Genomic DNA, 15484 nt, shown 5'->3' on the forward strand with positions numbered 1-15484 from the left:
CAGTACCACAGAACTATACACTTAAAATGATCAAGATGGTTAATTTTATGTTATGCGTATTTTGCCACAATAAAAAGAACCATGAGAGACTATGGACTCTGAAAAACAGTCTGAGGGGTTTGAAGTGGCGGGGGGGGTGGGAGGTTGGGGTACCAGGTGGTGGGTATTATAGAGGGCACAGCTTGCATGGAGCACTGGGTGTGGTGAAAAAATAATGAATACTGTTTTTCTGAAAATAAATAAATTGGGAAAAAAAAAAAAAAAAAGAACTGAACAATTTTTAAAAAGGAAAGAGGCTATGTATTTTTAGAAAACTAAAAGAAAATAAAAGATGCCTCTGGCTGCATATAAAGAAAGGGTTAGAGGCTAGACTGGGGGCCACATGGGGTTGCACCAGTGAGGGAGATCTGCCTAAGCCAACATGGATACACATTCTATATATCATTCAGCAGAAAAACAAGATGCTAAACAGTATATATAGAACGGTCCCATTGGTGTGGGAGGAAATGAGGACTTACAAAATTGACTGAATACATCTGGAAATAGACCCAAAAAATGGCTAATGATTGTTACCTTGGGGGAGCGAAGAGGAGGTCTGGAGGAGGTGGAAGATTAATTAATTTTATTTTTAAAGTATCCTAGTTTATACGAAAATGAGAACCAAAGAACCCAACCAATTTGTACGATAAGGACTTTCCGTGTAACATAATCATTTCATGGGTTTCTTCAACCATTACGAAATTCCATGCATTTTGGGGCGGAGAGTCCCAAGATGTCCATGTAGACTCCTTCTGGGCCCCTTCCCTGGGTTCCTAGAGCAGCCTGAAGAAAACCTACAGCGACCCCACCCCATATCGTGACCCCCCCACATCTCCCCCGCCACCATGGATTATGAGCTTTAAAGCCAGGGGCTGCTTCATTAATCTTTATTTATTTATTTTGCTACATTAATCTTTACCTCCTGGGCCTAGTGTTCAATATTTAATAGTAGGAGGCCCTTGATTATTGGTTGAATTATAAATCCAGGATGGCCTATTCACCTATTTGTCAACTGTAGAAAACCATTAATTTAATAGTTTAACCATAGATTCAACTCTTCATTGTCCTTTACTGTCCAGCTGTTCTTGGTCAGCAAGACTGACTGCAATTCTAACTGTATAAACCTCACAGCTCCTACACAGACGATACAAAACAGCACTACAGAAACATTTATAGGAATTGTGTTAGATCTTGACTCTAGGAAGGTAAAATTTTTATTGAAACCCAAAAACAAAATTGTTGTCAGTCCCAAGTTGGTAAGAATGGATGGCAGATCATGAAAATTCTCCAGGCTGTTTTGTTACTTTCCAGGATTGGGGTTTGCATTTGTTTCAGAGTAATGATAAAACACTAGAGCTATTTAAATGATCCTTTTAGATAGTTCTGGATCAATTTTCTGGGTGGCTTTGATAAATCTTTATGGTCGGCTAGATTTTTGCTCCTTATAACCGATCAGGGAACAGTTTGCCTCTAAAAGGGCAAATTTCTAGGAAACATTGACTATTGAGTTAGTCAATGTGCAGAGGAAACAGCTGTGCTAAAATCTAAAAACTCCAGACACAGGGCAGTGCATAGGCAAAAGCCCTGAAGGCAGGAACAAACTTGACCTGTCCACGGAAGAGAAAACAGGACAATGTTTTGGCTGAAACAGACTAAGCAAGAGAGGGAGGCAGACAATGTGGCCTCTGGAGGAAGAGGTCAGACTGATCGGAGGTTACTTTACCACTGTTTTGACAACTCTGAAGGCATCTGTGCTATGTAGCTATGTGGGTTACAGTTCTCCCTCTTCTCTGTGCACATCGGAGCCTTCCCACTGGGATCTACCCACCTGACCTTGTACCACCCAGGCACTCTCCTCTCCTGGTCCTTGGGTCCATCCCATTGGATTCAGATCCAGTTCTCTAGATGCTGGCCACCAGTTGCAGTTACATGTCATTACATGTCGTGGCAGACCTCAGCTGCACATTCTCCATTCTTACACTCAGGTCAAGGGTGGAAGCATCCAACACCTCGCAGAACTTAATCTGTGATGACATTGATTTTAGCACCTGTAACTGCCCGGCTAGCTCAGTCGGTAGAGCATGAGACTCTTGATTTTAGCACCTTTGGTCTAATGGAGAGGTGCAACTGAGATCACCAAATGGAAAAGTGCTATTTTGGGCAAACAAAGAGCCCTCGTGTGGACCAAGGTGTGTGATGGGGCCCCTCACACCTGGCCACTCAGTGTGGCCCACGCCCTGGGCATGCATCATCTAAAAAGACAGCTGTCAAAGGTTGGTCCTTCCAAGGTGGAGCTCATGGTATATGAGCCACAGCAAATTGCATTTATTGAGTGCCTACTACATAGCAGAAGTCTGCACATATTCACCTCACAGCATCTTCCCATCACCATCTTATAAGTGATAATGACAAGGCCCCAAGAGGTACATTTTCTTTGTCCAGGTCACATGATGGAGCTAGACTTTGAAGCCAACTTTTACCCTTTCTATTCCATCTTTGTGTATCTTTTGCCTATATCATCATCACTGGCGAAATAAAATTTCAATTTTTTAAAATTATGTTGCCTTGCTTAAAAACTTTTTAAGGGCCTCTTGTGTGTTCCTGACTTTTTATCCATACCCTCCTATCCATTTCTTTTCATGATTAAGATTTAAAAGCTATAAATAGGTATTACTCTGCCCCCAAGGCACAATCTTTATCATTTCCAACAGCACTGCCAAATTTCAGAATGAAAACTGGTCCCATTTTATGGGTAAACAAACTGAGGCGTGGCATAATTCAATGCAGCCACACAATGAGTGTCCTGCCAGGGAAAGAGCCACAGTCCTGCTGCTCCAAGTCTGGGATGCTTGCCAACAACAGATTCCACCCAACTGGACTTAACATCCTACATCAGCTTGTAGCCATCGGCCTTCCGACCATAGCATCCCTTTCTGTGTCCTTCTTCAACAAGACAGGACTTCCTGCCCATCTTCAGCAAGGCCATTTGGTCCTATGACCACTCTGTCCAGGGATGCTTAGGAAAGTCAATGATGGGGAGACCAGAAAACAATGACTTTCTTCCCCTCTGAAGCTCTGAGACAAAGAGTAAGCAGGGAGGAGCCCAAAGAGCGTTACTGGTCAAACTGGTTTTTTTTTTTTTTGTTTTGTTTGTTTTTTTTTTTAAGGATTTTATTTTATTTTTTTTTATTGTTTTTTTTTTATTTTTATTTTTCAATTTATTTTCAGAAAAACAGTATTCATTATTTTTTCACCACACCCAGTGCTCCATGCAAGCCGTGCCCTCTATAATACCCACCACCTGGTACCCCAACCTCCCACCCCCCCGCCACTGCAAACCCCTCAGATTGTTTTTCAGAGTCCATAGTCTCTCATGGTTCATCTCCCCTTCCAATTTACCCAAAAGCACATACCCTCCCCAATGTCCATAACCCTACCCCCCCTTCTCCCAACCCCCCTCCCCCCAGCAACCCACAGTTTGTTTCGTGAGATTAAGAGTCACTTATGGTTTGTCTCCCTCCCTATCCCATCTTGTTTCATGGATTCTTCTCCTACCCACAAACTGGTTTTGGAGAATGTGGCCCCTACCTCAGGCCCATACTGGGAAGGAGATAGGCCCAAGTAGGTGCTGCTGGACCACCCACGGGAGGTCGTTCTTGAAACACAGAACAGAGGCAAGGCCACAGCAGGCCAGCTCCAGACGGAGACAGATGGACAGACAGACGGGGCTATGCATATGTTTTTGCCTCCTTCCAAACTCGCAGAGCAGAGAGCCATCTCTACCCGAAGAAAAGGGCGGGGGTGCCGAGAGAGGCCAGGAGGGGGACCTAACGGAAGATTTACAGCCCTGATGAATTTCAGTGAGAAGAAAACCTTTTCCGGGGTTGAATTTTTCAGTTTTGCAAATAGCTGGAAAACCGAACTCCACAGAGCTTCTCATGTTCCCCTCCATCCTATAGATACCCCTCCATCTCCTCAGATCCATTCATTTAATACATGAAATCTTGATTATGACATTTTCAAACTTCGGTGGGCTTATCTTTAAGAGAGAATCTTCATTCTCCGCAGCTTGAAACATTTTTCCGATTTCCTTTTACCCTTATCCTTGCTGGACTGTTCTCCAGGCAACGGATGGAACCTAACACGTTTGAAGATGCTTGAAGACATAAATGCAGAGCGAGTTTCTACTCTGTGTGTTTTTGCATGTTTTTAACACAAAGACTCTTTTTTGTGATACGATTCTAATGCTCCTCTGTTCGGCACATTTTTGGCTGTCTTAGGAGCCGTGAACTCTGGATGACATCTGCACATTCCCATCCCAGCAGAAAGGCTGGATTCAGACTCAGGAAGGAGGGGGAAGGGCACAGAACAACAAGCAAAGGTACTCCTCTGGGACTCACGGGGGCACGGGTGACTCAGGTTAGCTCTCTGGCTCACGGCCCATCTGTTGCTGACAGGGGCCACCTGGGTATGCTCAGCATCCTCTTCTCGTTGAATGAATATGCGAGGTTAAATACCAGCAAAAATACTTACGGATCTCGCAGTTTGCACCCACCCAGCCGTGGGGGCAGTGGCAGGTGTAACCATTGGGCTGGTCCAGGCAGGTGCCGGCGTGATGGCAGGGGTTACTGTCACATTCATTTATGTCGATGTCACACTCATCACCTAGAGAGATAAAGAAACACGGTGATGACAGCTGCCTGCCCCAGCGACACTGTCACCCATCACTGCTCCGGCCAAGAGGCGATCTGAAGCCAGGGCGATGGTCTCTAGCAATGGAGCCCAGTTGGCTGTGTACATAGAGTGTGGAACTCTCCCCAAAATGCCAGACAAGGGACCTTTTGCCTAAGCAAACTAAAAAAGAAAAAAAAAAGGCACTCATCAAAACAATCTCCTTTAGTCAAGTCAAATAGTTAACTGAGGCTGATTCTTATGTCTGAATAAACCTTTTGAGGTTGATGGGAAAAGCAAACTGGGGTTCCTGATTTTTTTTTAACTCTATTCTATTTTGAATGTCATCTGCTAAACCTTCTTATTTATTTTTCTGAAACTCCAGAAAGCCGAAGACTCACAATTTGAGATATTTTTTTGTGGCCAAGTGTTTGAGTGTGTGAGCCTGGATGTTTGAATATTTTCTGGATAGTTCTAGGGCACAGCTGTATGCCTAGCCAGAGCCAATTATGAACATTTACTTCATTTTCCAAATGCCTGGCTATGTTTCTGGGAAAGATGGAAATGCAAAGGAAAAGCATCGGCGCTCCCCCATCCCCCCACCCCACAAAGAAAAGACAGTTCTGAGATCCAGGGTTAGCCCAGCCCTGACTCAGCTTCCCCTGGGAAATGATGGCCCCAGGGAAGCTCACGTTCACTACAGCCTGTCTCTCCCCCATGATGAAAAAATGGAGCTCTTGACCCTGTCTAGACCCAACATTCTGGGGCACCTCTGCCCCCATCAGAGAGACTGGTTTAAACTAACAAACCAGACCATAGGCTGAAGTCATGGTGGTCCAAACACCAACTTATAGGAAACAGTTTGTTCTCACAAGTTACACAAACAAAGCCACTTGACCAAGTTTAAGCCATACTACGAGTCAATACAAGATGGGTATGTGTCTTGAATCGCAAGGCGTCTCATCAAATGAATGGACCAGGACACTTCAAATTGAGGCAATCTCTCTTAAGAGTTTGAAAAACGAGAGAAAGAAACTTTAAAAATATATCTGTTTGCCTAGAGACATGTAAAAAGTGATACTCAAAAAACAGAACAAACCAACCCCCCCTCCCCAGCACTGCTACAATCCTTGACTAAAGCCAAGGAGCAAAATCAAGTATTTTGTCAGTTTTCAAAGGCAATGTTTCCGTGTACGTGTGAAGAGTCACTTCTAGGCTTACTTAATTAGTATTAAAGTACTTTCCTGTCTGCTCATGGTTTACCTCACATTTATAAAACCACCATATGTCACTCCCAGCCCATTTTAGAGCAGGAATCTCACGCTGATATATTTCGTGTCTGTTTCATTTCACGCTTGTTTCTTACCTGGCATCTGACTATTTTATTTTTAACTAAGTGAAATCTGTCGAATAAAACATTTACTACTTTGAGGCTCTCCTAGGTTGATTGTAATTCAGTAGTGTCTAAGTGAGTGTTTCCCACAATAAATATAGTCATTTACATCAATGGGAAAGACATGAAATTGATTGCCTCTCACTAACCTATTCCGAAGGTTGTCTTGCTATTAATGGGGCGATTGCTTTGAGCGTGAAAGGGCACAGACTAACCAATTACAGCCGGCATTCCGTGGCAGACTGGTTGAGGAGACATATAAACAAGAACGTGCTGAGAAACATGAAAAGGACTAAGTCAAAGGCCTTGACAAATATATATACACCAGTACTATTTTCCAACCATTTGAGAAGACAAGCTTAATTGAAGTATTTATTAGGTAATGGCTGTCTTGAGCTGGGCATCTGAAAACTGCATTTTCTTCAAGAAGATGCCCTGTTACCTTTGTAGCCGCAGCTACAGAAACAGCCTGACTTTTCCGTGACTCCACTTCCTGGCAAAACTCAAAAGCTCCCCTCTGCTCCACAAGTCCAATGTCAGCGTCAAACCCTTCTGATCCCCTAAATTCCGGGCAATGCTAGGGCTAGTCCAGCCCATCTGTTCCTGCTCTGGTCCAGAGCTTTTTGGACCAGCGAGGTAAATGCCCAGCCCAGGGTCCAGACTAACCCTAATGCATGTACTGGTTCTTGGATCTCCAAGGTGCACTAATGTAGTTGGGAGAAGTCCGCGATCTGTAAGTTAGTCTCCTCCTAGGAACCCCCCAACCCCCAGATTGGAAGGATTTGACAGAGATAGAGAATGATGGGGGAAATGGAATGAACCTGTAGGTATGGATGAAATATCTAAAACCTGGGATCCAAAGGGCTGGGGTACCAGAGAGAGTCCCAAGCCTATCCTTGTCTGGATTTCTTCATCACTGGGCTCTTAGGGCCACACTGGGGATGGATTAAATGACACCAGTTAATGATATAAACTCCATGCCAGTCTGGGATGCAAATAGCCAGCAGCTACTTCCACAGCACAGATGCTCTGGCCAACCCCTGGGGAGACGCATGGTGCGCAGCATAGGGATATGGGTAGGGTGACTCGTGAGGCAAATTTTCAACCAAAAAACTCCCAAACATGACCGCTCTTCTCTGCCTTACAGAGATCATGCTTTCTGACATCAGTCTTACACAAGGTATTTGAAGATTTATTATAAACCATGGAGAGTGACTCTGTCATATGTATATTCATTTGTATGTAAATTCATTTCAAGTTCCCCATAGTATGAATATTATGTTTTTCTGTGCACCCTACCATTCCACTCAATCAATATGCATTCTGGCTTATTTTAGAAGAGTTCTTGGTGTATTATATCACCTTGCCTTACTCAGAGTTGACTTAATAAATCTTTATGCTTTTGCTGGCTTGAGCCAGATGACTTTTTTGTTGACTCGCTTACTTTCTTTTTAATTCGAGTCAGGGAAAAAAATCAATTACTTTTAAATCACTGTTGTGCTTGAGTAACATTTGTAAAGAGAATACATAATGAAATTTCTACTTGACTAAGGCTGGAAATCGGAGTCTGAGCTTTAAATCTTTTACAATTGCTTTTCAATCTACTACTTTCTAAGAAGCAGTGTGTAGAGCAGGCATCAAAATTTGATAGTGTTTATGCAAATTTACACATGCGTTCTTTAATTCTGTATGCTTTACTCAGATCCATTAAAGTGAAAAAAAATTAAAAAGTCATGGCTGTGAGTAAACCCGCTGATTAATACAGCCCACAATGAATGATATCAATGAAAATCATCACAATCAGAATACCGAGAATTAAATATAGAGCTACTGTGTGCCAGGTACGGGAATGGGTACATTAACTATATCTCCTTCCTGCTTCCAGATATTTTATTCCAGATGAAATGAATGCTAAAAATTATCTGGAACTTCTTCCGCTGTGATGGAATGACAGAAAGCTCTCTCTTGGCTACCACAGTAAAGCAGATGAAATATATATTTAAAGAAAAACACTTTTAAGACATTAGGCAACAGGCAGTGCACCCAAGAGAAGGAAAACAGAACAGCTGAGTACCGTGATCATCCTGGCTTCCTGCCTGCAGCCGACTGAGAACACAGTGTTTCCCTGAACCAAGGACAACTGGACTTTGTGGGAGACGAGGTAGCTGCAATGTGTGGGATAGCGTCCCAAAGAGGATAGAGCCAGTCAGAAAAAGAGCATCAGAGATGTCCTGCGTCCCCTTGAGTTTGTTACTGAATCCTGTGTGAGTACACTGGAACTCCACAGCCTTGGCAAACACCGTGATGCACGAGCAGTTCCCTAAGCTCTTAGAGGCCTGTGTTCAAAGTCTCCCAAGTCAAAAAACAGGTATCTCATTGGTCACCCAGCGCTTCAGTGGAAAAAAGCAGCACCTCAGCCCTAGGGCATCTCTATCCTAGAGGAAAGGTGACCACAGACCCATTCCCCAAAATAGGAAAACAAACCTTGAAAGGATCACTTATGCCAGCAAGTAACTTACATACTTGCCAGGGGGGCAAAGGGGAGAAGGTGGGAAGGCCAGCACTTAAAAAAAGAAACACAAAAAACCTAAACACTCCATAACTCCCAATGACCATTCATCCATCCACACAAGGCCCGTTAGCTGGGCAAAGAAAGAGGAATATGTAATCCATAACTGAAAGAAGAATCAGTCCAAAGACACAAGTTCAGAAATCATGGATGATGTTGAGTAAACAAGGAATTTGCTCAAAATGTGAAGGAAACCATGAACAAAATGAGGATAGAAATGAAAGATATAGAAAAGAACCAATGGAACATCGAGATGTGAAAAATACAGTATCTGAAATTAAAGACAATGCTGGATGACTTTCACAGCAGACTAGATTCTGCGGAATAAATTAGTAAACTTGACAACAGTAATAGGAGCTAAATACACTGAGTCTCAGGGAAAAAAAAATTTATTTTACACTCAGTAGAAACTCAGTGACCTGTTGTACAATTTTAAGTAGTCTAACAGATGTGATTAGAGTCCCAGGAAAGGGAAGTAGGGCATAAAATAATATTTGGTGGAATAATGGCTTAAAATTTTCCAAATCTGATGAAATTATAAAACCACAGATCCAAGAATTACACCAAATCCCAAGCAGGATAAACATCAACAAAATCACACCAAGGAACATTGTGATTAATTTGTTAAAAGTCAGTAATCAAGGTAAAATCCTAAAAGCAGCCAGAATGAGATTTGTGCTTCCAAAACTGTGAGACAGAAATATTTTTCCTACTCTTCCAACAAGCAAAAACTCTCGACCTTATACAGAAAGCAAACATGAGGGGCGCCTGGGTGGCTCAGTGGGTTAAACCCTCTGCCTTTGGCTCAGGTCTTGATCCCAGGGGCCTGGGATAGAACCGCACCATTGGGCTCACTGCTCAGGGGTGAACCTGCTTCTCCCTCTCCCTGCCACTCTGCCTACTTGTGCTCTCTATCTCTCTATCAAATAAATAAATAAAATCTTTAAAAAAGAAAAGAAAAGAAAACAAACATGAGAAGACTCTGAGAGGTCAGGAAGAGACAGACTGGCAGGGAAACTCGGGACCCACAAAACAACATGGTGGTGAACTCCTGAGTTTTTCTTCTGGCTTCTTATGTTCCAGACCAGATGTTGGAGAAGCCAGCAACTCAGGAGTGCCCAAAAGTCCATGGGGGAAAAAAAGAAAACAAGGCCCAGCTACATAATACACTTACAAATACTCCATAGATCAAAGAGAAAATCTAAAGGGACCTAAACAAAATTGAATGAAAATGAAAATATGACATAAAATCTGTGGGACAGAGCCAAATAATATTTTTCTTTAAGATTTTATTTATTTACTTTAGAGAGAGAGAGAGTGAGAGAGAATCCCAAGCGGGTTCCATGAAGAGTGCAGAAGCTGAGATGGGTCTCGATCCCGGGACCCTAAGATCATCACTTGAGCCAAAATCAAGAGCCACCCAGGTGCCCCCACAGCCAAAAAAGTGTTGAAGGGTGAATTTATGGCCCCAAATTATACACATGAGAAATAAGGAAGAGCCTCAAATCAATAATCTAACATCTCCCCTAAACACCCTAGAAGAAGAGCAAAATAAACCCAAGCTGAAAAAGCCAATCTCATAAGGTAAATGTGCCATTGGATTGAGTGTCTAATTATGTAACAATGATTGGTCTAATTCACTCCACTTAGTCAATTAGGGGGCTTTTGAGTACTTAATAGTGGAACAAGAGTAAGTTTTGCAAACTCTCAGGTAAAATAAAAGTATTTGGTGCCAAGGTAGCAATTCAAAGAGGTTAGGCAGCATCACTCCTTACGTGGTGGAAGGGAGTATTTTATCACCAGACTCTTCCATGCATGCTAATTCTCAAGATACTCTAGGTTCTTCTTAAAGGGGAAGAAAGGTTCTATGATCAAAAATATTTGGAAAATAAAACAAAGGCAAATTAAATTCCTTACTGTACGACCTCTCAGAGCCTGTAGTTCCCAGACATCCTTTATGAATATCCACATGGTATCATGTCCCAAATTCATTCAGCCATAGATGCTTTTTCCAAGAAGCATCTCATGGGACCAGTGTTCTGTAAAGGATATTAACAGCACAGCTCTCCAAACAACTTTGGGAACTGTTCTGTGGTCCTCTGCAGCCAGAACAGTCACCAGGGCTGAAAGGAAATAGACATTCGTTGTTTTCAAAGACCAGTTTAGAGTGAGGTCGGAACCCGCTTCACGGAGGAGTCCGACCGCTCCCTCTGATCAAGGTGAGTACCATGGAGAGATGCCTGGGGGCAGGGAGGGGGAGCAGAGGGGACCAGGAGGCAAGGACACTTATCCTTGTCCTGGAGGGAAGGACACTACTGAGAAGATCCTGACTCGGGGTGTTCAGGAACCAGCCAGGGCAAGGCTGGAAATGCTGGATGGGGCCAGACCGCTAGGGTCTGGACAACCACACTAAGGGCTTTGATCTTTTTCTTAAAAACAATGAATGTCAATAAGCAACATTTAAGTAGGAAGCAACAGGATCAGAGATCAGTTCATAAGGTTTCCACAGTGTGGGGAGTGCATTAGGGATGAAGGCAAAGGGGTGTGGGGAGACCGGTTAGAGGGGCTGCACTAATGTGGGCAGAAGAAGAAGGCAGCCCGGTGTTGGTTCCAGGAAGTGAGAGGGTCTAAGAGGTTCTAGCATTCTTTGGTGGTTGGATGTAGGTAAAAAAGATGAGGATGAAAGGACAAAATGAGCCCCTGGTTTCTGCCCAGAAAAACCCAAGATGCTGGTAATACCATTTATTGAGCTAGCAAACATGCAAGAAGAAAGGGAGTGCGGGGGACACCTGGGTGGCTTAGTCAGTTGAGTATTCCACTCTTAGTTCCAGCTCAGGCCATGATCTCAGGGTCCTGGGATCAAGCCCCAAGGAGGGCTCTGGGCTCATCAGGGAGCCTGCTTGAGATTTTTTCCCTCTCTCTCTGTCCCTCCTCACCCTCTCTCTTGCTCTCTAAAATAAATGAATCAATCTTTTAAAAAATGGAAAGGAGAAGAAATTCTATAGCTCAATGTATCTTTGAGGGATATCTAAGAGGGAATATAGATTAGGAAATTGGAGATTTGGTAAATATTCTGGAGAAAAGATTGCATTTTATCTCCCATAAAATACCAAGATAAATTTCAAATGGATTAAAGATTTGTATGCACAAAAATTAACTCATGTTATTAGGATAATATAGGAGAGTGTTTATAAAATCTTGATGTGTAGGGTCTTTCTAGCATGAAACTACAAGAAAAGGAAGCAAAAGAAAATATCAAGATTTAATAATACAAAAATAAAATATAATATAGGAAAATAAAACATCTTATACATTTAAAAGGCAAATGGCAATAGAAAAATATTTGTAACCTATGGAATATAAAATGTCATATGCTTATTAAAAAGGGCTTTTTCAAGTCAAGAATAAAGATTAACCTAAGTGTTAGCTAACTGGAATTAAAATAAAAATTTAAAGTAAAAGAAAGAAAGGAAGGTAGGAGGGTTGGTTAACATTAATGGTAGAAAAGCAAAGAAAGGATATGAATAGGGAGTTTACAAAAGAAGAGACACAAATGACCATGCATATATTTTGAAAGTATACAATCTTATTATGAATCAGAGACCTACAAACGAAAATGCTTAAAGGGCGTTTTTGGCCACCAGAATGACAATTCTCAGCATCTGTATGAAGTTACGAGAATAGATGTCCCTGTATACTCTTGGTAGAAGTGAATTTGGTACAGTGTTCTTTCTCAAGAGCAGTATGGAAATATGTACATATTTTCTTGGACCCTGAGACTCCAGGAAATTAGCTCAAAGAAATAATCAGACAAGTCCACAAAGATGTATATCCAAGAATACTCATAGCAATGTTGTTTATAATAGGGAAAAGTTCTCAACTCCCCAAAAAGCTAAATGGGCGATGTGTTAGAAAAAAACCAACATTTTATAGAATGAGCTATAGGGCAGCCAGCAAAAATGGTAAAACAGAAGGCTATTTCTTCAGGTGAAACCACATTTATGATATACATGTATTTTTAAGTGAGAAGTAGGTTACAATATAGTAGGATAAATATGATTCTCTTTTATCCAAATATATATGCATATACACTAAATGCTCTATGTTTTACACACGGACCTTCAGGAAGATCTCTGGATATACGTATCAAGATATGAATGGCTACCTCCAAGCTGTCGGGTTTCTTCCTATAGCCATTTATCTTCTAATCTTCTCCCCAAGCTTTTTATGATTTGTGAGATAAAAATGTCTGAGGAAAAAAAGACCCAGAATGCTTCCCCAATATTATTTTTGCATCCATTGATGAGTATAAATGTCTGTGTGTGTTTATAAACCAGTCAGCAAAACAAAACCATCTGCGAATCATTTTCTGGAATGAGCCCACTTCTCAGTCTCAGGAAAACCTAAAACGAAAACACAGGATGTGACACAGATAAATAGAAGGAAGATCAGAAGTCACTTCTCCCACATCTTGACCACTGGCATCTTCTCCAGAGGCACAAAAGAGGGTCCCCAGGGATGGACCAGGAGCCTGTGCTCTATGAAACCCCCCAGGCCGCTGCTGCTCAGCTGGAGAGAGGCAAGCGCCCCAAGCTGCTCTCCAGGCCGAGCTAACACAGGCTTTCCTGCAGCTGAAGATCCCACCTTGTTCTGTGGGCACTTCATATGTCAACCTTTCCCAACTTGCAAACCAGAGTGAGCTGGATGTTTTTGTTGGTTTAGCAACCTCTGGAAACCTAGATTTGTCCTACACTCTCCATTCCAGAATTCTTGGGTTCTGATGGGAAAGCAAAGGATGGAGCCTTCTCTACTCCAGTGGTTCAGAGTTCCTTCTGGGACTGTGAGGAAAATGTGAGCCTCCTCTCAACAGATACCCATACATACGATGTTTCACTGAAATCCAATTTCAGGGATTCAAGGCCTCCCTGAAGCCCATAGGGTAGGCGGTGATTTAGAAGGATCCCTAGTCTAGAAATGACTCCTCCCACTCAGAGCTCAGCGGCCACCAACGTTTCTCCAGCACCCAGCCCTGTCCCCTGCCCTCCCAATCTCCTTCGCTCTCGGACCTTTTCTCTACCTATTCTCTACACCTCGAGCATCTGTACTTCACGAACAATCAACACTGTAGCTGAAGTCTGTGCCTCTCACTGCCCACCACCACCTCCCCTTATTGTTCAAAATCCCGCCACTGTTGCATCTTTCAGTAAAAATAAATGCGATCACCAAATGCAATTTCTAGAAAAGACGCATTCGATCCTTCCTTTCCCCTTCGTCTGTGAACACTTGAACTTGCTCAGCTGTTGGTGTAATGGCTCATTTCTCATGTTTCCCAGCTACGGCTCTGGAAACGTACAGCAATGGCAATGTCAGCAAGCCTTCCGTGCCAGACGCTGCATTCAGAAGAACCTCATTTAATGACAACACAGCCAATTGTTTTAAAATAGATCTTTGTCCAAGCAATGCCTAGTTGCATTTTGCAAAGGTATTCATATTTTGCGATAATATATGCATGGAGATTTATCCGTTTTGGGTTTTTGGTTGGTTTTTGGATTTTGGTTTTTGGTTTTTGGTTGTTTTTTTTTTGTTGTTGTTGTTGTTGTTGTTGTTTTTAACAGCTGCCACCTTTGGGATTTGGGGATAGATTTAAAACTCAGTTCCCAGATCACTTGCCTGTAAACCCGGGTGCGCAGACACAGGTGCCATTTAGACCCTCACTGTCACAGGTGCCTCCGTTCAGACAGCTGACGTTAGCGCAGGGGTCCTTGTACGACTCACAGTGTATTCCTGTGGAGAGACAGACACACAAGGGGTCACTCATTAAGGGATCTCTAGCCCCCGTGGCCTTTAAAAGCAAAGCGTTGGAATAGCCCAGAACTCCATGAAGGCAGATTCCCAGAGGCCCACGTGTGTGTGTGCACATGGGTGTGCATGTGTGTAAGCATGCACACCCATGTGCCCACTCTTGACCATCGTGAAGACCCGCCCATGAGGACACAACAAATCCATTCTCTGCCTTGAGGTCCCAGCGTCGTCATGCATCTGCACTTTCTCTGACGACCTATATCGAAGTCTGGGAAACAGCAAGTTAGAGCCCTGAAAGATAACATTTACCAGAATGTTTTAGAAGTCTCCAAAAGAAAAAGAAGAGCCAGACACCCTTTACAAGATATTGATATATTTAATAAACAGCCCCGTGATGAGGAAGATGTGGAGTCCGATATTGAAGGGAGCTCTGGTTCTACTCTGGGGACCTACAGAGCAGAAAGAGAGCCTGGGGTCCTTGGACTTGATTCTAAAAGACTAAATCCAATTACCACGTACCAAAGATCACCTTTGTTGTCCACTGGCTCTGTCCCCGCACCGGGCTTTGCATCTCACTGGATCCTGGCAACAACGCTAGGAGACAAATAGCCTTACTCCCCAAGCTAGGATTTTGAAACCACCAGTGATCCGGATCTGAGCCTGTCCTTGCTAACTAGTCTGCGAGAGTGAGCTCAGACTGGCCTTGGAAACATACAAAATTCTACAGAGCTCAGAGCACCCATTTCACAAAAAAGCAGACATCTTAAAAATCTTTACAGCAAAAGCAGTTTCCCATGGGTGTAAAAAAAGTTTATGTGTGTATGCGAAAGTAGGACTGAAGGACTGAATTATTTTGTCTTTCACATCAGGGATTTCTATATTGGTGGAATTTTTCTTTTCAGTGAGTCATTAGTGCTTTATAATTTTATTAAAAACTTTAAAAAATTCAACGCTATTGGGGCACCTGGGTGGCTCAGTGGGTTAAGCCACTGCCTTTGGCTCAGGTCATG

General features: G+C 42.8%; 1 protein-coding gene across 2 annotated transcripts in view; it reads right to left on the minus strand.

The window, feature by feature from the left end:
- The window catches only part of DNER (delta/notch like EGF repeat containing), a 321150-nt gene that overhangs the window by 12651 nt on the left and 293015 nt on the right, over positions 1-15484 (minus strand). For both annotated transcript variants that reach the window (XM_044241774.1, XM_044241775.1), the window contains exons 10-11: positions 14343-14456; positions 4573-4704 (exon numbers count right to left, since the gene is read on the minus strand). In XM_044241774.1, the coding sequence (XP_044097709.1) occupies positions 4573-4704; positions 14343-14456 (246 nt within the window). The remainder of the gene's footprint in view (positions 1-4572; positions 4705-14342; positions 14457-15484) is intronic.

This window comes from Neovison vison, chromosome 3, assembly GCF_020171115.1.
Source record: "Neovison vison isolate M4711 chromosome 3, ASM_NN_V1, whole genome shotgun sequence".
In the NCBI taxonomy this organism is placed as follows: domain Eukaryota; kingdom Metazoa; phylum Chordata; class Mammalia; order Carnivora; family Mustelidae; genus Neogale; species Neogale vison.